Raw genomic sequence first — 23,831 nt, 5'->3', positions numbered from 1 at the left:
GGTAGTTAGTTGGTCTTGTGTATAAAAAGCATAAGGGGTTAGTGAATTTCCCACTGAAAACTGTTCTAATAATGCAGTATGAGACCACATTATTTAATAATTTGAATCTTTTTGATGATCATAGTCATCAGTACTTTTAGTCGCAAATTGTATCGGGGTAGTGAGATTTTCACAAGACCAGCTGGGGGCGCTTTTTCTCTATTTTTTCCATTTGGTTTTGCACTTTGCGATCATGTGTTGAATGCACTGCAGGTGGGTAAGATGTAGCCCATGATTATTATAGTTAAAAAACAATATGGGTTAAAGGAAATGACACAGTCAGTGTAGTTGTAATTGATGCTTTTAACTGAACATTAACATAGCACATTAAACTGTAAATGTTCATTTATTCAAACATTATGCAACAGATAGGATGGAGCAGTAACACTTTAACATTAAGTCAACACTCACATTCTTGTTTTCAAGAGGCTTGCTTCCATTCACAAAGAAATCACTTTAAATTAAAAAAAAGAATACAAAATCTTTCTTTTAATAAATAAAGAACAGAAGCACAATTTCATACTGTAAAGACTAAAATGCAAGAATATGGCATCAGAAAATTTTACTGTGCAACTACAAATGTGTACCTCCTCGTGTTAGTGAGTCAAAGAAAAAACATAAGGAATAGTGAATGAAAGATAGCTTATGTATGAATCCCACCAACCAATATTACACAGGCCTGAGTTCAATGAAAACACAGAGTAGCTTTATAGAAATACAGTCAGATCTTTATCAGTTGTTTTATAATCTGACAAAGATTATTTTAGCAGCACTGATATGCTTGTGAGACTAAACATATACAGATTGTAAAATTGGGATTATGTAAAATGTTGCAATGAAAATTTGACAAAGTTACTGATATTTGGCAAAAACTAGAGGTAAACGTCAGTATTGTAGAACATAAATAACCAAGACATCTCAAGAGGAACAGTGTTGTCAATGAGGGGGTGACAGGGACTTTTCAGAATTATATCCTCCAACATCTAAACCACAGTCGTCATTGCTGGCTGAGTCAACAAGTCTCTCTCCTCCTCCCCTTCCCCTACCATCCTCCTCTTCTTCCTCCTCTTCGTCTTCTTCCTCATCCACATCCTGCTCCTTACGGGATGCTCTTTCAGTCTTGGGCCCTTTGCATATCTTGAGGTGACGGGTGAGGTGGTATTTGGTGAGGAAAGCTTTGTGGCATTTCTCGCAGACAAAGTCTCTTCGGCCCTCATGAGAGTTCATGTGCTTCTTCAGGTGGTTGGTCTTGAGGAAGTGTTTGTTGCATTTTGGGCACTGTATTCGCCGTTCACTGTTGTGGGAATGGGAAAGAATATGAGGAGACACAGTATATAACCTTTATTTAGCCACATAATCTTATTTAGATCAAGATCTCTTTTCGCTATAGCAGATAGAAAAAGAAACATAAATCATTAAAATTAGTCCAAAACAGACCTCAATCCATTAGTCTGCTGACTGATAAAATAACTGTTTTCTTTTGTAGACTGATCTAAAAGACAATAAATAAGTAACATACTGTGTGTGAGAGAACATGTGTTGTTTCAGGTCATGTTTCCTGATGAATGCCCGGTCACAGAGGTCACACTTCAGCTTCTCTGCACCAGTGTGGATGAGCATGTGTGACGCCACGTGAGATTTCTGGGTAAACGACTTCTCACAAACCGTGCATCTGTAGTTCTTCTGACCTGTTAGTGGGGGAAAAAATGAGTTTCAGAGGTTCAACAGCAAAAAAGTTTGAAATTTTTCAATGCGAGTCCTTTCAGTCCTGTCATTGTGAAGCTACAGGCAGTTGCCAGTTAGCTTAGTTTAGCACAAAGACTGGAAACGGGGAAACTGCTAGCCTGGCTATGCCCAATGGTCACAAAATCCACCTGCTAGTAGTAGCTTCATATTTGATGGACAGATGTAGGTATGAAGTTATCAAACTTCTCATCTAAACTCTCTGCTAGAAAGCCAATAAATATATTTCTAAAAATTTTTAACTTATGCCTTTTAAAAGCTTGGGGTAAAGTGTTCACCGATGCTGTGACATTGCTTTTAAATTGAATGTTCTTTACAGGTGCATACACTCTGTTGCAATTTGTCCATAATGTCTTTCTAGGAAAAAAAAAACTTTCTACATGCAAAGTTGGGTTTTTACAGTTATGAGTTTTTATATGTGGCTGTATGTGATTTGTTGGGTAAACACAGGAACAACTGGGTGGTTAGTATGAAAGCTGAAAGGACACAAACCTGTATGAATCTTGAGGTGCATCCTGAGGTTGCTGGGATCACTGAAGGCCTTACTGCAGTATTCACACTTGTGAGGTTTCATCCCCACGTGCCCCATGAAGTGCACATTGAGCTTAGTGGATGTGATAAAAGCCCGGGAACACATGCTGCATTTGAATTTCTTCTCCCGTACATGACCCTGACCTTTCGCTCTGGAGGTAACATTATTAGAGTTTCTATTGCTGCTGCCCCTGCTGCTGTTGGTATCACTGTTTGTTTGTCCTGCATTGTGGGCGTGACAGGGCCATGGGGAAGAGGAGGAGCTTGAGGTCCCATTGGTCAGCTTCTCTTCCTGGTGAGTGTGTTGCTGTTGCTGTGGTTGTGTATCCTGTTGTTGCTGCTGTGGCTGCTGCTGTGGCTGCTGCTGTTGCTGTTGCTGCTGAGAGTGGTCCTGCTGTGATGGGCTGTGGCTATGTGGAGGTTGGTTATGGCTGTGGTTACTGTTATGGCTGCTAAGATGAGACTTGAGCTCAGAGAAAGAGGAGCACTCTTTGCCACAATGGCAGATCTGGTCCTCAGGCACCTGAGGAACACCTGTGGACACACAGAGGATGGTGGAATGCTCAACATCACGTAGTCGATAAACAAGTCAGCAATGGATCTTTGAAATCAAAACAACATCTTTCATCATCTGTCATCTCACCCATCAGCCTGCAGTAGTCTCTGCTGTAGTAGAAGAGCAGCTCCTGGTCCGGGTGGATCTCTGTAGTTGTACAAAAGAACAGTTTCCCGTTGGCAGGGTAAGCCACCAGGTTCTGCTCCTCACGGGTCCTAAACACACAACACACACAGCAAAGAGGAGTTGTTTATTAACATATTGGCTAGACTGAAGCAACATAGAACTCAATGTTTTAGAACAGCATCACACCTAGATTTGCGGACAAACATCATCCAGTTGCACTCGTTCTCGTCTGTCGTCACAATGTAGAATTCCAGCACGTTGTTGTGGTACATCTGAAATAGAAGAACAGCCTCATTTACCTATCATGGTTTCGCACGGACTGTGACAACCCACGGCCAAACCAAAGCGGCACTAACCTTCCATATTTGTGGCGTGTCCTTTTCTGGCCAATCAGAGAGATCCACATTACTACAATGCTGGCCCACCATTGGTCCAAAGCAGGTCCTTGGAGGAATGACATCCCGTGCAAAAACTCCTAAAACAGGCATAAACTCAATTTGTTAGTAATCTAAGCGATGGTTAACCAAAACAATTATGTTATCTTTTTAAAATATTCGCACAAGGCACAAATTTTAATGATTCTGTGACTTTCAGAAAGTGTCCCAACAATGCCACAATTCCACAAATAACACATGAATGAAACGAGCAGATGAAAAAATTTGATCAACAAGGAGGTTGGTTCAACATCAAATCAGAGAAGTCAAAAAATAGACTAATGGCCAGATATGTCATTCAAGTTCTGTCCTCCTAGGTCTGTCCTTTTCTAAAGCTCAGAGACCCCTGTTTGAGGTGGCTTATTCTCTTACCGAGTGGCTCGTCAGCCACAGAGATGCGCAGGCAGAGTGGACGTGGCAGAGAGAGGCGAGCCCGGCTTTGGATGGGCGAATCAGAGATGAAGGTGACTGGGCCGTGCTCTGGGCAGTCTGAGGTATATGAGCGCTCACACAGTGTGCACCCTGGAAGACAATAACAGCACAAAAGCTTGCTTGTTGTGTACCATGTGCATTTCATTTCAATTCTATGGCTGCTTTTTACAACAACTACTTATTTAAATGAAATATTTTTTCAGAATAATAGTTTGTTCCAAAGCTTTATAGCTACATAGAATTTCTACATAGAATACTTCATATGATTTCCAGTTCCAAAACGACTGATTTTAAAATCCATTTGTATGTTTTTTAATGTCTGAAGAACATATTATAAATACACACTCACAGATGGTGTAGGCAGTGACCATGTTCTCCTTATTGGAGGTAGAATCCTCTAGCTGCAGGGTGGAGTTGACCAGCACCAGGTTGTTTTCAGGCCCAAGCGACACCTCTGCAGTAATGGGAGACACATTTACTGCCTCCAGCCCCATCCCAGAGTGTCCATGGAGCGACACTGGCTCCAGCTGGCCCTGGCTGGCCATTGAGCCAGTGAGCACCACACTGACAACACCCGAGTTCAGCTCCCCGTTTGAGTGGAGTTGCTCCCCGAGTCCTCCCGCTCCTCCTCCCCCAGCATTCCCCACTCGGCCCCCCATATGGCCCGGCTCCATCACCACAGGTAGTTCGAGCACAGGTGGCCCATGGAGGGGCATCACCCCACCAGATGAGTCCACCCCGGTCAGGCCCTCATGCGGCTGAGGCTGCCTTCCGCCCCCGAGCTGCTGCTGGGTGTCGGACACTGCCACCACCCCGACTCCGTCCATGGTGGCCAGCTCCTCTCCCATCCGGTCAGGGGACATGGGGCTGCTGACACGTGACTCCATGGCCAGCCCTGTAGAGTCCAGTTCATGGGCACCAGTCTGGTGGAGGTCTCCCTGGCCACTGACCTGTCTGGAGTCCATGGGCACCAGGCCCTGTTCCAGCGGGCCTCCAGGGCCACTGTAGGGGTCCAGACCTGACGGATTGTTGCTGGCCACAGACAGGGTCCCATCCATGTTAAGGCTGCTGGGATGCATGTACTGAGGTGGTGGACGGTCTGCCAGATAGGACAGGATACCTACAGCAGTGAAGAAAGAGAAAACTTGATTAGAGAAACAAAATTCTAAAGTGAACATCCCGAGCAGAAAGCACTGATGAATTAACTTAATTGATTTAAGTTAATAAAGCAATGGAAGGAAGACTGCCCTTCAAATAAAAGCATTTAGGATATTTACTTAAACAAGCATCGACACCACAATAATATGGCCCACACAAACAGTACCCCACCTGGCAATATGTGCCGGAAGTAGCTGCTCTCCAGGTGGGGGTAGGGAGGCGGCGGCAAGGAGTAGTTCCTCTCTGGCAGGCCGCACATCACTCCTCTGTCACTCAGTGGACCCATGGGGAGCATCAGCGAGAGGGCAGAAGGCAGGGAGCCCAGGGATGGACCCAGGCTGGGGATGGCCACTGGCATGCCTGAACCACAATGAAGAGTCAAGAGCAGGTAATAAACCAAGAGCAGAGAGAAAACGGCTGAAGCCTGAGACCACAGCACAGAATTCAAGGCAGCACAAATCATTTAAGTAAACAAATGGGTTCTGCACCAATATGAACATGATCAGTTAGTTTGAGAGAAATAACACATGGTGCTATGCTACAACTGTCACTGAATATGTGAGTCTTTTAATAGCTGGTCTAGTGTTTCCCAGCTTGAGCAAACAGGCCTGGCTGGTCGTGTCTATCATACCTGGGGTGGGAATGGGGTTGTGTGTAGGGGAGGTGGGCAGACCCAGGTGGCTGGCACTCACTGAGGGCACACTGAGCTGGTCCATGCCCACAGGACTCAGGTTCATGTCGTTCATCCTGGAAACACAACATCAGAGTTAAACCGGCACTGAGCAAAGAGCCAGCAAAGCAACTAACATCCAAACAATTAGCTGTTTGGGATTTTGGCTGCTGTTTAGACACAGTTAGCAATATAAAACCATGGATTTAGGCTCTTGTATCTTGTGACTGGTGCACATCTTTTTACTTTTTTTTACACGTGTCTAAGTCTCAGCTTATACAGACACACAGGCGATGCGCGTATCCAGTCTAAGCGATGTTAGCTTACCTGAATTTAACAACCGATGTCCATCAGTAACCGTATACCGCTGAGGGGTTTACATTTCTCTCCCTGTGAAATAATAGACCTAGTATGAACAACAACTAAATGCATCAGCCTGAGAATAACAATTCCGATACAACTTTACCCTAAAGTGCTAAAACGACACAAAACGTGTCATTTAAAAAGACTTGTTTGCAACTAGTTAGCAAAACATCAACCACTTTTGTCACACTGCTAACGTTAGCCTTGCTAAATTAACCTTCGTAAACCGTTAAAAAAAGAGGGTTCTCAGGTGTTTCAGCTAGCTAAAAGTACAGATACACTGCGTCAATTCTGTGTTGCTTCATTAAAGAAATGCTGCTGATTTAAAGAGGACGGTACCTGAAAAAAAACAACGTACCAACACAATGCCTCCGCGAACGGGGCCATGACAGTATACTACCCTTCCTGCGCATGCGCTTTTGCGTTGTGGGATGGGCGCTTGTTTGGCTGATCACAGGTCGGTTTTTTTGTGCTGTACTCTTCAGAAGAGGCCCAAATGAAAAATAATTACTATCACGCAAGGAATGTGCAGTTTTAAAAGATCTGCAAATCTAAACTTCTTTAAATGTAGGTCAGTCATATTATGAATGGCTTTAAAATATTTCAATGATGTGTCTAATCTTGTGTCTTGTTTTTGACATTACTATTACTGATCCTTGATTGATTGAATGATTCATTCACTGAAGTCTCCAATCCCAAACTGGTGTATACAATCAATGTCTTTTAAGATGAAGTTCAGGTTAATTACAGTTGATCTAGTTTTATTAGATCTAATATAAATGGCACAAAACAACCTCCCCATAGTGAATAACAACACTGGGGTGCAAGAGTTTCCTGTATCTTCAGCTGAATACTGAATTGTTTATTGTTACGAATAAAATGTTGCTTAATGCAGGTTTAAAGAGCAGCATTTTCTTTTCAAAGTGGTTTTTAAGTTTTAGAGGACTGATCTGTATTTTTGCTTGTTTGTGCTGCATGTGTCTGCATCTAAACCTGAAGAGGACACTCAACAGGCCTGCTGTGTGTGACACCAGTGTAGACAGAAGTGGTGGAGGCTCCCACCTCAAAGACAGGTGTGATGGAGTGACGTCACCTACGGACAGTCCTGGTGTAGCTGCGACACTCACAGATTACAGTGGCCGTGTCTGTGTTTGACGCAGTGCCACCTGCCACAGGTGTATAAGGTCAGCAATGCGTCCTGGCTCCAGGATGCTCCATGAACAGCGTCCATGTGGCTGGCCTCCGCTGCTCTGCTCCCACAGACAGAGCACCCAGTGATGGAGCGGATTGAGGCGATTCTCCACACAGTGTGTATAATGCAATACAGTTCAATCAACACATCAACTTACAGTTTCAACAAAATCAAAACAATCCTTCATGAACTAGTGTTATACGTAGTAGTGACACTTTATTTTCTCTATAGTTCTTTAATTCTAATCATCAAATAAAACTGGAGATGTTCACTTGTTATTGTAGAGTTGAAGATGTTTGGACTTTCGTCTGAATGGCTTCTAAATCCATTCAAGATTCCAAGAGGTTGCTGTGGTCCATTGTTTAAGAAAATTGGCTACACGTCCACTGGGGGTCTCGCTGCGCAGGTTTGAATCCTGTTGACAACGTGGTGACATTTTCGCTGGTATGAACCATGCTTCTCTAAAGAATGTGTGCTGCCTGTTTAAGCAGCTCCATGGAGGAAACCTTCAGTGTTACTGAACTCTGACCTGCTGTGTCTGTCACACTGTCTGATTTGAACTCTATTAGGGACAAATCAGCGGCCACCTTTTACTTAACGACTTCACAGTTTTCACCCACAATGTTTTTTCTTTGGTAAAAAGTAGCTCCATTGAGAAATGGTCACAAACAAAATCTCCTTTGTTTTGGGGTGAAGGCAGAAATTTTTAGAAGTGGAAATCTCTAAATGTGGGCAAAAACAACTACAGTTGTGCTTGTTTGAAGCAAAAATCACTCAGCCTTTCCAATTTATAATCAGGACAATAGACTTCCACCTGTTAAATTCTCAACAAAGACGTGGTTTCTGTATTTGATATTGGGAAGATGTGCCATGTCATGTGTCATGTTTGTAGGGGGATGTAGGATCTGTGGGAGGGGCCATGCTTTGTAGGCCTCAGATTCAATCCCAGACATCTCCGCATTTAAAGGTGCGGATACATTCTGTTCAAGACCCCACTGCAGCAAGTCAGTGATCACAACTCTGTGTGGCCTCACAGTGGATGAGTCATTTCAATAGGACTCTGTTTCAAGAAACAACTGAGAATTGTGTTAATTCATTTCAACAGTGTTTTTCTTCAACACTCATCCTTTTGGTGCAGCTCTAAAACACTGACGACTTGACCTTCTCAGTGGATGCGTTTTAATGATCGTGAACTATTTCTTGTTATTTGAAGCAGGACTGTGGCTGTGTGGGAAACTGCATGGACACCGGCTGATACTGAGTTTATACAGTATTGTTATTCTGCAGGAAAGTGGTGACTCTGAGCTGGTGTGGCCATGTGATTAAAGTGATGGACAGTAGGCTGTCTGAGGTGGGATGCCATCCCCGTTGTTAGCAAAAGGATCAACATGCTTCCCCCATGTTAACCTGCCATCTCCCCTCTCCATCCTCTAGTATCCATCTATCAATCCATCATCAGAAGACCAACTGTGCTGTGTGTTTACAAATTCATGGTGCTCTCCATGGTGCTGAAGTTGGAGATGGATTTGTAATTATGTTTTTTTCTCATTTTGTTCAATCAACTTCATCTTCTATATATAGTCTTCTATAATATTTCTAAACTATAAACACTCAACTAACATTCAGACACAGAAACACAGACATACACGAAGAAATATGGAATTACAGACAACTTCGCTATGTTATAATGAAGAATTAATTGAGAGATTTAGGCCTATTGTCTGTCTGTTGGCGATATATTTATAGTATTAGTTGTTTAAAAAGTATGCATTTACTTAGTCACATACACTATATGCACAACAACGGCACCAAACTACACTAAAGCACTGAGAGCTCCCTGTAGTAATCCTGCCAGGAAATGAAGTTTGTATATTTGCTTAAAGTAAAAGCTCAGTAGTTCAGCTGTTGTCGTGTCGTTTAAATAGGATGATTGAAACAATGAATGAATACTCGCGCTGTGTATAAAATTATATGTCGACTGCTCTTATCTAATCTTATCAGAAACTGCGCGCATATTCCTGCTGCTGATTGCAGGAATACACGCATTTCACTCAAAATGGATTTGCAGTCATCGTTTATTTTGTCGTGTATCAAAATCAGCGCTGCATAAAGAAAAAAAAGTGACTGTGCGCCTCAGCCGACAATCAATAAAAGCTGCCTTTTCCAGATGATCAGACAGACGGAAATGTATGAAGATAAAAGCGCGCAGGACATCCTTTTATTTAAGCGTAGATACATAAATTCCGAGATAAATGCAGAAATCAATGAATCAAACAATGACCAAAGTAAAAACGAAATAAATGTGTAATTGGATAAATTGTATCAAGAAAAAATGCATACAATCGGAATCAGAAAATAAACACAAAATTATGAAAACGCGTTTTAGTGTTTTCTCTGTGCACTTACAGCATGTCAACATTAGCAGAACTTGGATACTAATAATTCTTGGCCTAAAATTACTGCTACTATTACTACAGTAATAATAATAATAAATAGGCTACAAACGGGACTGGAATAGATGCTGATAGATCCAATAACAGATCATTTATTGACTCATCGTCTCACCTATAATTAGGATTCAAGATTGTAAACCTAAAACAAAACGAAATCTTTATTATTGTTACTATCATCATTATTATTTTAGGATTAAAAATGATTAATAAGCCTATATTATTTTACTAATTAGAGCCTGGATCTAAACCGTGTCAAACCGATGATCATATGAAAAAAAAAAAAGTTTTAGTTGCAGCCTTGAAGGCCTGTAGGCCTGATTTAATAATAATAATACTATTAATAATAATGCCAAAAATAATAATGTATTCTTTTCCAAAGTAGAAATCAGTGGTGTGCACGAGCTGTCATGGTGATGATGATGATGGTGGAAGTGCTTCGTTTCACTGACAAGTGAAACTGCTGGATTTTCATTTAGTCTGAGAGGAACAGGCAGGAGCGCGGTGCTCAAGTCAGAGTTAGCGTTAGGTTTTAGAAATTAGCATAAAGCATTAACCTTCACAACTTTTAAGTGTACAGACTCATTGAGGATCGCACGTTTTTTTCTCGCCTTGCAGTTGATAATAAGGCTTGTGTGGGTCATGAGATTTCTTCTTCATCTTATCATTAATGACGTGAAATATGGATCGTGTGTTTTAATTGGAATACGGAAGCAGAATATGTGGCTGTTCTTGCTTTAGTTGAATGCTGATGGTGGCAGGATGCCAGCAGTTTTCGTTTTTACTCCTCAAGGCCAACCTGTGCGTCAATGCATGCCCTGGCAGCTTCTTTCACCGGGGCCTATGTTGAACCTTGAAACATGGTTGAATTCTGAGAAAACGTACTTTTTTCTATAGTTTGTTTGCAGCACACAAGTCAATCATTTGGTTGCATGTTGCACCTTTCTTTTTTCTTTGGAGCTGCCTGTGTGTCCCACATGTTGAAGCTAGAGAGAGAGAGAGAGAGAGGCATACAGGAATGTTATAGTTTGGGGTTAAACTAAGCTCAAATCTCACTAGTGTAATGCAAATGAATATGTTATCCTTACTGCAAAAGATCAAAACAAATTCAGATAAATGGAAATGTATTCATCTAAGTTTATGGGGAAAGAGAACCACAATTAAAATGGTAGTAGCCTCAGTTTAATTATATTTCAATGATGGTTCCACTCAATATTCTACCAGGGAACAGTTTAACCAATTAATCAGCGTGTTTCTGTGGATTGGGAAAAATGAAGACAAACTATACAAATATAGGAATTTATGAGGTGAGCACTATCAAATGTTAAATTGTATGAATTTTCCTGTGACATGTTTAAGCTAAACATTGGGATACTTGAAATGATAATCAACCTGAATGGACACAGTTGGCGGATGAGTTCAGTGCCCCCATTTTGGTTTAACAGACAGGAGTGAATTTTGGCAATACCTGCAAATTCAGGCCACACCTTTCACCCATGTGGAGCCAGACTTGAGGGAAACCCTGACATGGAGGGACCATCGGGTCCAGCTCTGGTTAACGTGTTGTATGAAATGTTGTTTCTTTCCGAAATGTTGTTTTGTCTTCTGAAATGTTTGGTTTTCTGAAATGTTTTTTGTTTTTTAACATGTTGTCTTGCTTTCAGAAATGTTTTATTTCCTGAAATGTGATTGTGTTTCCTGAAATGTTGTTTTGTTCCCCAAATTAATGAGTTTTGTGCACCCATTTTGGTTTGGCACAGGCATGTACAAACTATTCCATAAAGGGCCGTGCGGCTGCAGGTTTTCATTCCAACCAAGGAGGAGCACACCAGGCTGGACTGATCTTAGTCTTCAGCTGATAATGAGGTGACTTCTTCATTGGTTGGAACAAAAACCTGCAGCCACACGGCTCCTTGCGGAACAGTTTGGACATGCCTGGTTTGACAGATAGGAGTGAATTCTGGCAATACCTGCAAATTCAGACGGCCACACCCTTCATCCATGTGGAGCCAGAGTTGAGGGAAAACCTGGCATGGAGGGACCATCGGGTCCAGCTCTGGTCAATGTCTTTTGTGAAATGCTGGTTTTTCTGAAATGTTGTTTTGTTTCCCAAATTGTTGTTTTGTCTTCTCAAATGTTTGATTTTCTGAAATGTGTTTAGTTTTTTCACATGTTGTCTTGTTTTCTGAAATGTTTTATTTCCTGAAATGTTGTTTCCAAAATTGTTGTTTGTTGGAGTGCAATCTGAAGATGCTCTGCAGGAGCTGCAACAACCGGCACTTGCTCGTCCTCCACGACACTAATAGTAGGGCTCCTGAGAATGCAGACAAGAGCCATAATAGAGCTCCACGTCCAGACTCCTGTCTTCTGAGTACAGCAGAGGAGGCCCTATACTTTGATGGACCACCTGGAGGACAGAACATAATGCTGAAGATCAGCAAAGTTATACTCTGCAATGGAGACCGAACCTTGGAGTCATACACTGTCTTAAACGATGGTTCAGAAAGGACGATTCTGTTGCAGACCGCCGCCCAGCAGCTTGAACTTGAAGGCCAACCCAAGGACCTGCCCCCTCATTTCATCTGCACTTCACTCTGCAGCACGGCACTCTTCTGGTTCTCCGGCTTCATCCTGAAGATCTCAGTGCTTTGGTCTTTGGCGTCCTCTGTCTGCTCCATCTTTGATTAGAGGAAGGAGATCTGAGACTTATGCTCTGTGATGGTCTCATTGGTCCTCATGTGTTCAGCTCTGAACTCCCTCTCCCTGCCCCCTGGAAGCAGACCGAAGGAGAGTTTGCTCATTTTGAGTTTATGGATGCGCAAAAACTCTGGAATCATTCCATTCATTTGTTTCCTTCCCAGGGTGAATCACATCACTATTATTAAGTGAGTGGTTTGCAACCTGATAGGATTCAAATTGATCCTGAGGATCAAGTTGACCCCTACTGGTTGGGCTGTTTCTTTGGGCCATTGTACTGCCTGTTGTGGACTGTAGTTGTCTGCTGTGGACTATCGTTGTTCTAAGCCGTACTATGCACCTGAACATGGATTCACATACATTTTACAGGATATCAGCAGAGAGGCAGCTCAAGAGGACCAGGCCTGAGGATCTGTGTCTTCCTCACATGTGAAGAATATGAAGGTGCATCCAACGCTGAAGTGTCGATTGTCGTTGAGGGGACTGAGGTACTTGACAACTGTGGAAGTGTTGGAAAGGCCTGTCTCCTGCTGATGGGCATCATTTATGCCATGAACTTGAATTAGCCACCAAAAATGAAGTACACTTTTCACGTGTTTCAAAAGCTTCTTCTAGAGCTTAATGTCCTGAAGCTGTCCCCAAAAATTCTGTCTCTGGGAAATAAACTTATAGTTGAGTGCACATGTTTGAGAAAAGACCACAGTTGTTCATGGGGCTTTCTGTCTATGTTCTTCTTTTTCTCCTGTTTTAAAGATGTCATTTGTATTTCAGCTTGTTCCACTGCATTAACCCTTGTGCTGTCTTTGGGTCAAGGAGGGAAGGACGAAGGAAGGAAGGAAAGGAGAAAAGAAGGAGGGGAAGTTAGATCAGCCTTTTTTAATGTTAAACCAGAGGTTCTCAACTGATCGTGGAACCATTTTTAATGGGTCACGGATGTGAGTGTGGGCATGAAAAGAAGGAGGAGCGAAATGTCACACTTTTTAGTGTCAAGATGCTCTGCTGTTTGTAAGTTATGATACAGAAACAGACGTTTCAGGGAAAAACACTATTCTTTATAATGAAATGTTCTAATAAGCATGTCTTTCAAGATGCACTGAAGATTCCTGAAGCATGTCAAATGTGTTTGTTTTTTTTTCAGGGTGAATTATACCTTGTTGTTTTGCAATGCAAACCCTGTTGGACACTGTTTTATTGAAAAAAAAATATTTTTTCAGTTAAGAAACATAAAGGTGTTAAATTAAAACACTTGCCTCATTTTTTAAAAAAGTCATTGTTTCAATAAACAAAATACTATGAACAAATTTAGGCGGGGTACTGTGCTCTCTTTTCCTCTTCACCCTCTACACATCGGACTTCAGACACAACACAGACAGCTGCCACCTCCAGAAGTTCTTGGACCATACGGCCATCTTTAGATGTTTATCACAGGGGAACAGATTTGGAATACAGGAAAGTTGTCATGAACTTTGTTGACCACCTGTACATCAACACCAGCAAGACTAACAGACTACACCGGTGTACATTCAGGGCTTGGACATTGAGATATGCTTCTGATATAAACAGCATTCTAGCTGTCTAATACCTACCGATGTGGTGAAACTGAACCTGAAACACTGCAAAGTCGAGGGCTTGAGTGCTGTGGAGGTCGATGGGCCATTACTTTGATCATACCTAAGATTATCATCATGATAAGCCTACATGACTTTTAAAATCCTAACAACATGCCTCACTGTGATGATGTATACAAACACAAAATGCCCTAACCTTTTAGTCTTTCTGTGATGCACTACGCTCTGAACTGCAGGTAGAACATTATAGCTCTGTGGGCTCTGGGTCACGCTATTGCAGCAGGTGAACATGCACTTGTTTTTGGATGCTATTGCCATTGCAGCTTTTCCCCTGATCTCTGGTACTGGCCTGTCGTAAAGTTATTACATAAATAAATATTTTGTATGAAAAAGCACTACTTTTATTCCACACCTTCCTAACTTAAAGCTCTGTGGGTCTATTGTTGTTTTAAAATACATAAATTTGCATAAGATGTTATCAATAAAACCTTTACATCTAAGTCATGTAATAAAGAAAAAAAATCTTAAGCAGGGTTTGGAACTGTTTCACAACTTCCTGTGTGCTCGTGCCTTTCTTAGTTTTTATTTATTTTATTTTTTTTGCCCCTGCCCTCAGACTGCCTGAGTCCGCCACTGGATATATAAACGGAATAAATTATTTATTAGGCTCAATACAGTCAGTTATCCTGAAAGTTTGGCTCAGTATTAATAATGTGTCGACGGAAGGAAGAAAACGTTTTGTAAACAGTGTTATCTTGATGTGAACGCTACGGCTGCATCTCCGCCCCGGATCACACCCACCGCGCTTACAACCTCAAAAATCCCTTCAAACAAGCTGTCACACAGACTGACAAAGTCCCGAACAAGAAGGGTCAACTTACAACTGATCACATAATCTCGATATTTGATCGCGCAGTGGCGAGATTTTTGAGGAAACTGTTGCTCCAAACAAGAGATGATCGCGCGGAGACCGTGCCAAGGTGAGTTGCATCGATTATAGATCATAAATGATGCCAGATTAATTGCATAGATTTAACTCGTGTTTACAAGATCGTGTCCTTTTTGTTTCATAGAAAGGCGTTAATGGAGCACATTTCATATGTCCCCTCACTGGCCCTCCACGGCTTCTCCATGGATAACAGTGGAGCACACTACAAAGATGCGCTCCGACTGGGACTGCCCTTCCACCTGGACGCTGCATACCTCGACCCTGTGCACGGCCAGACCCTACCCTACAGACGGTTCTCCTATTTCCCCCTTCACGGACCCCTCGGCGTGTGCGAATACTCCTTCGAGCCTGCGTTCATCCGGAAAAGGAACGAAAGGGAGCGCCATCGAGTGCGCTGCGTAAACGAAGGCTACGCGCGGCTCAGAGAGCATCTGCCGCAGGAGCTTGAAGACAAACGGCTCAGCAAGGTGGAGACCCTGCGGGCGGCCATTGACTATATCAAGCACCTGCAGAGCCTGCTGGACTTAAACATGTCCGCGATGGAGGTGACACTGGGGGACGCGCGTAAACGTGCGCCGCTGCCGCAGAGGACAGAGTGCAACAGTGATGGAGAATCCAAAACTGGCCTCAGCGACAGTGGGGAAACTGTTTACTAGCTCTCACTTTCTCTCTATGATCCGCTGTACATTTATTCATTTGTAGAAGAAGTAAAAAATACCTTACTGACACTGTATCCACTGTCTGATTTTATTCCAGGGTCAGCACATTGAGGGCAAACATCTTTTACATGTAGGGACTTGGAAAAAAACTACAGTAAAATCATTTGAAAGAAGATTGAATTAATTTTTGAACTCGATTGTTTTTTATTGCATTTCATCATTTTGTTGCTGTAATGATTGTGTGTCCCCTGACATTAACAACCAGGCAGTTTTATTGCCAGATGTGACATTGAAAACAATTAATTACTGGAAATAAAAATCAGCCAACAAAGTCTGATTAACTTCTGACTAAGTGATACTTATATTCATCTTGGTAAGAATTCAGATTTTTTTTTTTAAACAATTGACAAGCTGAGCTCCTCATCTCTACATTAAAAGTTGATTTTAGTGCAGCGCTGAGAGCTGCAGCTCATTCTGAAAAACATTAGACTAAAACAGAAACTGTGCTTGTTGCTAATATGACATGTAGGATCACATGCATGTGCTTCGTTGACACAAAATGAGTTCATTGTTTAAACTTTTCTCTTACACACGCACACACACACTATAATGTCGTCCTATGGCTGTAAAATCAGAAAACTTACTGTCATCAAGAGAATAAGGTGATGCCACCTTGATGGACCCTTTTCTAAGCATGTTTTCTCTGTGACTTGTAGCAGGAGAAGCACAGGTGGAGGTCATAACATTAATTAGCAGCCCAGTTCCTGACTGAGCTTTCACTTTTGGTACTTTGAGAATATTTTAATGCTAATACTCATGTACTTTTACTTAAGTTTTTGACTGCAGGACTTTTACTTGTTATTAAGTACTTTTAAACTGCAGTATTGCTGCTTTTACTTGAGGAAAAAATTCTGGCTACTTCTTCCACCTCTGCATATCAAGATGTGTTCTGTGAACAAGACTTTCTGCTATGCATCCCTGTGTTTTATTTAAGTCATGGCCAGTGGAAGTGAACATTATTTTACAGTAATGCAGGCTTAACTGCTCCCTAAAGCACACAAATGTCAGTGTCTAAGTGTCTATTCAGAGTTTTTAGTTACCTGAGTGCTCCTCAAAGACCACCTACTTACTGAACTATCTCAGGGTCCTCAGGAAGTTTTACCGTCCTAATAGCTTAAGGAATGCATTTATCAGGGAGCCCTCAGCCCCGCAAGAGGAACCTCCAAACGCACCTCCTCCTCTCCACCCTATTTGTGTGTTTATACTTCCCACCTCCGCTGACCTGCACGGAAACAGCTCGCAATTTCTGATATTCAGCAATACCAAAACCACAAACTGGAGGGGAAAAAAAGCAAACATGATATTGTATACAAGCAAAATGGATTTGGAGAGACCAGCAGAGTGTGGCTCAAGTGAACTGTGTCGGTATGGATGAGTGGCACTGACAGCCACGAAGGCATGACGTACCCATAACAAAAGGTGTTTGGCTGTGCAGTATGTGAATTATACCCAATAATTAGCCAAGTGCTGGTACCCTGGGCTTGATGGTTCAGTGGCACTGTGAAGATAGAGAACATGAAGCTACTTAAATGAAAGCCTCCGCTCCTGATGGATGTTTTCTTTCCTGATGCACACAGGCTGATTCTAATCTGATCCCAGCACAGATTCCTTGCAGGCATTGCTCGATTTTACTGGAAAAGTTATTGCTGATGCATGAATGTGATTTAATACTGAAGACAGAAGAAAAGGTTTTAACCTTAAGTGGATGATTTCAGTGTTTTTCTGGAATTACAACACGTGGTAACCTCCTATATTATCATTTTTGTGCCACAAAGAACTGCACAAAAACTTGTTTTCTCAAACGAGTAAATACAACAAAATGCCCTTACACTGCACGCTGTCTTCTATCAAACCTGAACGTGAGAGACACAGGGCCACCATGAGTCTTAGAGTAAACACACAGTTGTAGACAATAAATCATCATCATTCACCATGTGGGGACGAGCGTACAAAACAAGATTCTGATTAAGGATATGAAGCATAAAAATGAAAACAAGTCAAAAGGAAAAGGTAGAATAATGAAACAAGGTGGAGTGGAGGCTGTTTTTGAAGTTAGTATGGACTACAAAGTTTCCCTTCCTTTGCTGAAATGGAGAAAGAAAAAACAAACTAATATGAAACAACCCCTGAGTGGGTGTCAGACAGATATTTTGTATGTGCATCAGATCTCAGATCTATATTGAGCCGGCTGTTGTCTTCCATCTGAAAAGCTACAGATTCATGCAGCGCTGGAGAGAAAAATTCCTGCAATGACTTGCGATGACTTGGCCAGATAAAGTTTATCAGCTGAGGTAAGATCAGTGCGGGACCACCGGGAGAGCTTGCTGCGACGTGTTCAGACAGAGAGCCCCCATCAGAGACGGAAACGGAACAACTGTGGGTAAGAGGGCGCACAATGATGCATGATTGTCCCCTGCACACCGCAGAAAAAACACTGATGCACTTCAGTTTAAAAAAATAAAATAAAGAAAAGTTCATCAGCTTATCCGCTGTTTGGGATTCAATGGAACTGTCACTGACAATTAATAATCAATAAACAGTCAATTTTGCAACCCAGCATTGCCAGTAGATGCAGCACCATGCAACCTGTAGCATGCTGATTAAAGTGTTGCGTAAGGCTATTTACACTGACATTTGTGGGAAAAATCCAAATTATGAGCGATGCCAGATAAGGCATCTATTGTATTGTACAGCGGTAGAAGAAGTATTTAGAGAATTTACTTAATTAAAAGCAGAAATACCACACTATAATAATACTCCTGTGTTAAATTTAAAAAATGTATTAAAAGGGCCAGTGTGTAGGAGAATGCAGAATGAACCCCATCAGTGTTAAAGTGTTGAAGCATTAACATGCAAGCAGCCCTTAAGTGTTCAAGGGGAAACAATTTTAATGCTTTATGTGATTTTTGTTAAGGTAATGTGTAGAAATCCTTTGTATCTTATTAAAAACTGATCATGTTTTTTGTCTGTAAACTTTTAATTTAAAAGAAGAGAAAGAAAACAATTATAAAGTAGCATAAAATTGAAATACTCAAGAAAGTACAAATACCTTAAAAATGTTGGGGAAATGTACTTGTTGCTGATGGGAAGTTATTTGATGGGGCATGACAGCAGGGCTTGGTCATAATAAAATCAGTTACTGACTGATTATTGTAACATGTGAGTCAGACTATTCAGAAAAACCGGTTTGTTTTGAAAGGAACACCAGGAAGCAAATGATGCATCGCTGAATGTAATTTATTTATTTAAATATATATTTACAAGTTGGTAGAAGGAAGCAAGTGTGTCACATTAAATGTAAGTTTGCAGCACAGTGTGTGTTTGTGCAGTCAGTGGGCCTGCAGCTCGACAAGCTGTTCGAGGAGCGCGTCTTTTTCCAGCTCCAGCATGGAGATCTGTCGATTCTTGTCACTCACCTCCTGCCGAAGGAGAACAATAAGACAAAACGACCTTTACCGAGTCATGTAGATACAAACGGACGAATCAATCAAGAGTTATGGGAATTTCAACAAATCATCCTCTGATTGAAAAGATCAGTTAAAAGAAAAAAATGTTCATTTCAACATATGCATGTCCACAGAAATTAATATAAAATAGTGTTTGAAGGAGTGACCTGAGAAAAACAACTAAAAACATGAAAAAAATCTTACCTGCGTCAGTACTGTGTTGTGCCACCGGAGGTCGCTGTCTGCCACAGCCTCAGGCAGAGAGGGGATGTTGCTGCCGGTGACGTTGGGCTCGCTCATCACTGAGCCCAGAGAGCCGTTCACCCGCTGGATACGAGACCTGAGGAGGCAAGAACGAGCCTGCAGAGATGCAGACAGGTGCCTGTTTACAGCCTTTTATCTGGTGGGGTTTGTTAAAGATTGTTGAAGGATTCTGTTAAATCTGAATCATCTCCTTGTGCTGCATGTATCTCTCAGCCTGTCTCACCTGCATCCATTTAGAGGTTAATTTTCAAAATTACTCTAAGGGACCCTTAGAGGGAAGCTCCTCTCAAAGGAGGGTATACAAACCCATATATATGTTTTTATATATATTGAGACCATTAGTTTGTGTTCTATGCAACATGCATTCAATTACGGTCAGTTAAGACGCCAAGGCCCGGCCTCGTACCTCTGCTGCACCTTCCGAGCTGCAGCCGACCCCGCTTTTAGCCTCGATGCGGTCCTGCCTGACCCTGTTCTCCTCCAGCCGCTGGAGGTACCAGAGGCGAGTCTTCTCCAGGATCTCCAGACCAGAGCACAGAGCGTCCTTCTCCTTCTCGAGATCCTTCAGACGCTTAATCTGAGATGGGAAGAGCACGGCTCGATCAGGTTCACATGAAGCACAGAAACACTGAAGTTTGTCTTGTGGCTTAAACTGAAATTTTCCTCGGTGGACGTCATCTAGGAACAGGTCTGTGACAAAATAACAACAAAACTCAGAAATGTAAAGGCTGAGGGGTTCCTGCTACTTTGTAGTAAAGTGGGGAAGTGAAGTCACCGAATTTGAGGATTTGAAACTTGCTAACACTATTGTCATGACTTGAGACTTGCGACACATGACTTGGAAGGACTTTTTTGAATGAAACATTTTATTTTTCAAGATATTAAGAGTGTACGTTGTGTTTTTGAAACTTGATTGGGTGATTTTTAGTGCAATGCAATGAAACCTGGCAACCTACAGCAGACCAGCAGAGGCCAACACCAAGAGGCAGCTGTCATGGAGGGGGCTAGTCCAAAAGTAATAAAGCTTGGCTTGAAGGATTATGTCATTGATGACGGTAGCAGGAAGAAAACAGCAGCGTGCTCGGTCGGCGGCTCAGAAGAATCAGTGATGTGACCACCACAACACCCAACTTCATCCGTCACTACAAAACCTACAGAGAAAGGTGCCCGATTACTGGCCAGCTGGAAAGCTACATTTGATTTGGCAAAGACAATCAGAGGAGAGGCCTTCTGAGCCACAGTCGCCCCCGTTTAACTGATAGAAATGCAGAGACTGGGGGCAACTTGACTTGTGACTTGACCTGACCAATAATTTCACTCACAGCTGGGAACTGACTTGCTTGTTTCTCACCTGAGGCTTGCTTGAGACCCTGGACTTGACTCCCACCTCTGCCACTCATACTTGAATACTGAGTTTAATGATTTGGGCAGTTTTGTTGTGTATGTGTGTTTACCAGGGGGCTGGCTAACAGGCTTGACCGCCGCCTGCAGCCTGATGTAAAGCAGCGTGATCGGCACAGCGCTGCCTGTTGTCTTCCAGAGGCCCCAAGGCTTTGTTTATGTGAGCGGAGCCAATCTACAGAGCAGCAGGAGGCCTTTAGTCCTATTGTCTACGCTCAGCTGGATAACATGCACTTTAAATGGCCTCAAACAGGCCTAACAGTGCTAGAACAACCAGGAAATCATTATACACGATGGTGGTGATCCACCTTTGGCATCATGAGGTCAGGAAATCAGTAACTTTCAACGCTAAGATGGATTGGGAGGGACGCACGTGATGCTAACGTAGCACTAATGGCTCATGAGCTGTGTTTGATTGATCAGAATTTCTAGCTATGCAAACAAATATGCATAAAGAAGTTAACTGTGTTTTACGCAAAATCTCCTACAGCTCGTTTTTTTGTCTGACAAATCATTTTCTGACGATTTACAGTTAACAGTATGGTTCACGGTCAGTGGAAAACTGGTTAAATTGAGCCTTCAACAGGAAGCTGTGAAGGTCAGACTTGACATGTGGGAATGTGTCAGTGGGATGACTGCAGCCTCGCTACCTCCAAAACAACTCCCAGGCATGGGGCGAAGACAGAAAAACTGGCTGGAAACACAGTGACTCTACATGTATTTAAGTTAAACGTCCAGAATGAAAAGCACACTCTCGTAGAGTTAATAATAATAATAATTCAGTTGTCTCAAAAACACACAGCGATGCTGTAATTTAGCCAGCTAAGCTCAGTTTTCTTTGTTTTTTTGGGAATTTGCAGTTTCAGCAACCAGTGTGGGAACCAGCCTGGGAAACAAAATGCACCGAAAGTTTGACCTGAGGATTAAAAGTCCCGGTAATTAAACCGAAGTTTAGATTTTCTTTCAACACATCCAGAGACTGAAGAGGTTAATTGCCAGTGACTCTTAAACGACATATATCACCACTGGAGCATACCACCAGCACGGCCTCTGAACGTCTGCTAACCGTCATCGTGTGGGCTTCCCGCTATACTGCAGGATGTTAGAAGGACGATGGGGAAAGTCCTCTAGGTGTCCTTAAAAAACATCACCAGCACATCCTAAAGGTCTTCTATTATTGTTTTTATTATTATTATCATTATTATTATTAGAATCTTTACTGAAGAAAAAGTACTAATAGCACACTTTGAAAAACCTTATTTGCTTAAGTAAAAGTATTATCAGCAATGTACTTAAAGTATCACAAGTACAAGTACTAACCATGCAGTAAAATAGTCCGTGCTGTACTATTATGATGACGGGGCTAGCCGGTAGGAGGAAGGTGGAGCAGATCTTAATCCTTGTGCTACCTGCTCAGATTAAGGCATCACACCTTCCTTGAAAGGTGGACTTTCTTGCACTTTACACTGCGTCACCCGACTTCCTCCTTCACTCCCGTCATAATTACCGCAGCAGAGACAGGTCGCCGCCTAGCACTGAATGGAAACAAGGGTGGTAATGGTAATAACCTGCCTGCAAAGTCGACCTGGACGGCTGTTTATCCGGTGAGGATGAGCTTTGAGGGAAGCGGCGCGTTCAAGGGAATCATTATGGATTCCAGTATTTCCAGAATTCATGGACATGCCTGTGCAGTCCTTCTGTCAATGAACTTTGACACATCTTCCAAATAATAATAACAATAAATTCTAGAAAACATTTTTAAAATACTCACTCTCAATACGCTTAGTAGCCACTTTATTAGGTACACCTGTACAGTCCAATACAAATGACACCTATAAGGTTTTTTTTTTTTTTTTTTGCACTTTTGTTATGTGTTTATTGCTGAGGTCATAGTTAGTGATGGTGGTAGTGCACTGCATTATATTATATATCTATATATCTAATATTCAGCTCTCTCATGGCTGCAAGTGTGAAGGACAAAAAAATAGAAACACCTGTTAATACAAAGTAGTCCAGCACAATAACACATATAACTATGAGCTCAATACTGACCATGTAAGTGAATTTACGCATTTACAACCATATATATGTTTTAGTTATATTATATGTGTTATATAGGTGTAAACTGAGAATATTAAACTGAAATCTAACATTTTTGAAAAATGGTGCACCTTCTTTGACAAAATAACTCAAAACAGTGTTCAATAATGTACCACGGCCAAATGCGCCAAACTGGTGACACTTGCACAGACTCATGAAGCACTAAATGCTTAACCTTGAGTAATAAGTCACACTTTGGAAGTCAGGAAATGTACAGTTATACTGAAGGCAGGCTGTGCTGAAATCTGGGACGGACACAACACAGATAAGAATCACCAACTCACGAGAAACACACTTACATTCACACACAACATAGACACAGTGAGATGGAGCCGATTAGGATCAAAACCATTCTTCAAAACACACTCTCATATCACCCTCTACAGCCCCCTACACACACACTGCCTCCCTCCTCACCCATAGGTAGAAGCGAAGTGCGTCCAGGCTGCAGAGGCTGGTCCTGAGGGGGATGATGACCACGGTGTAGGAGCCAGAGCCGGAGGGACGACAGGCCATGGAGAGGAGATCAGTCACTACTGCTGCCCCATACAGCTGGCTGGACAACAAACAACAAACCACAGCTCTCCAGCGGCTGACTCAGAATAATACCACAGAGAGAGAGAGCGAGAGAAAGAGAATGAGTGTGTGTGTGTGTGTGTGAGAGAGAGAGAAGGCAGGAGTGGAAAAAAAGCAGCATGATACACAGGCACAGACAGCATGGTGCCCCTGGGGCGAGGTAATGAAAAATTCCACATGTCACTGCCATGACTGGTTAATCGACATACAGTGACACTGTGGGAGAGAGAGAGAGAGAGAGAGAGAGAGAGTTGGGGTGGAAAGAGGGTGAAACAAGCTGTACAGGATCAAATAAAAGAGAAAAGATAACAGTGAAAAGGCAGATGGCAGGAAATACGAAACAGGAGCTGTGGATGGGAGATTTGACAAGAGGATGCAGGTGTGATCAGCTGCTGTGTGTTGAACAGTGTTGGGTGA

General features: G+C 42.3%; 3 protein-coding genes across 3 annotated transcripts; 1 reads left to right on the top strand and 2 right to left on the bottom strand.

Moving 5' to 3' along the window:
* Positions 1-406: 406 nt before the first annotated feature.
* Positions 407-6,454, bottom strand: prdm4 (PR domain containing 4). The gene is made up of 12 exons (XM_041964108.1): positions 6,411-6,454; positions 6,017-6,079; positions 5,651-5,766; positions 5,191-5,379; positions 4,211-4,981; positions 3,802-3,951; positions 3,352-3,470; positions 3,182-3,267; positions 2,957-3,084; positions 2,275-2,847; positions 1,559-1,727; positions 407-1,333 (listed from the first exon to the last, which is right to left on the bottom strand). Exons 3-12 carry the CDS (start codon positions 5,763-5,765, stop codon positions 976-978), a joined length of 2,658 nt encoding a protein of 885 aa, XP_041820042.1. The 5' UTR covers position 5,766; positions 6,017-6,079; positions 6,411-6,454; the 3' UTR covers positions 407-975.
* Positions 6,455-14,751: 8,297 nt separating this feature from the next.
* Positions 14,752-15,634, top strand: LOC121625990 (achaete-scute homolog 4). The gene is made up of 2 exons (XM_041964328.1): positions 14,752-14,939; positions 15,033-15,634. Exon 2 carries the CDS (start codon positions 15,043-15,045, stop codon positions 15,562-15,564), a length of 522 nt encoding a protein of 173 aa, XP_041820262.1. The 5' UTR covers positions 14,752-14,939; positions 15,033-15,042; the 3' UTR covers positions 15,565-15,634.
* Positions 15,635-18,848: 3,214 nt separating this feature from the next.
* Positions 18,849-23,757, bottom strand: sapcd1 (suppressor APC domain containing 1). Its single transcript, XM_041964289.1, has 4 exons — positions 23,256-23,757; positions 19,744-19,914; positions 19,278-19,433; positions 18,849-19,046 (listed from the first exon to the last, which is right to left on the bottom strand). Exons 1-4 carry the CDS (start codon positions 23,352-23,354, stop codon positions 18,957-18,959), a joined length of 516 nt encoding a protein of 171 aa, XP_041820223.1. The 5' UTR covers positions 23,355-23,757; the 3' UTR covers positions 18,849-18,956.
* Between the last annotated feature and the right edge of the window lie 74 nt (positions 23,758-23,831).

The sequence above is a fragment of the Chelmon rostratus genome, chromosome 22 (assembly GCF_017976325.1).
Source record: "Chelmon rostratus isolate fCheRos1 chromosome 22, fCheRos1.pri, whole genome shotgun sequence".
Lineage (NCBI taxonomy): Eukaryota > Metazoa > Chordata > Actinopteri > Chaetodontiformes > Chaetodontidae > Chelmon > Chelmon rostratus.
This window is presented reverse-complemented; position numbering and strand designations above follow the sequence as displayed.

Bases quoted from the DNA above. Each gene is read 5' to 3' on its own strand.
- prdm4 (XM_041964108.1), bottom strand. From the start codon at position 5,765: ATGAACGACATGAACCTGAGTCCTGTGGGCATGGACCAGCTCAGTGTG. The intron at 5,380-5,650 runs GTATGATAGACA...ATTGTGGTTCAG, and splicing joins CAACCCCATTCCCACCCCAG to GCATGCCAGTGGCCATCCCC. The intron at 3,085-3,181 runs GTGTGATGCTGT...TTGTGTGTTTAG, and splicing joins ATGTTTGTCCGCAAATCTAG to GACCCGTGAGGAGCAGAACC.
- LOC121625990 (XM_041964328.1), top strand. From the start codon at position 15,043: ATGGAGCACATTTCATATGTCCCCTCACTGGCCCTCCACGGCTTCTCC.
- sapcd1 (XM_041964289.1), bottom strand. From the start codon at position 23,354: ATGGCCTGTCGTCCCTCCGGCTCTGGCTCCTACACCGTGGTCATCATC. The intron at 19,915-23,255 runs GTGAGGAGGGAG...TTCCCATCTCAG, and splicing joins CACTTCGCTTCTACCTATGG to ATTAAGCGTCTGAAGGATCT. The intron at 19,047-19,277 runs GTAAGATTTTTT...CTCCTTCGGCAG, and splicing joins ACAACACAGTACTGACGCAG to GAGGTGAGTGACAAGAATCG.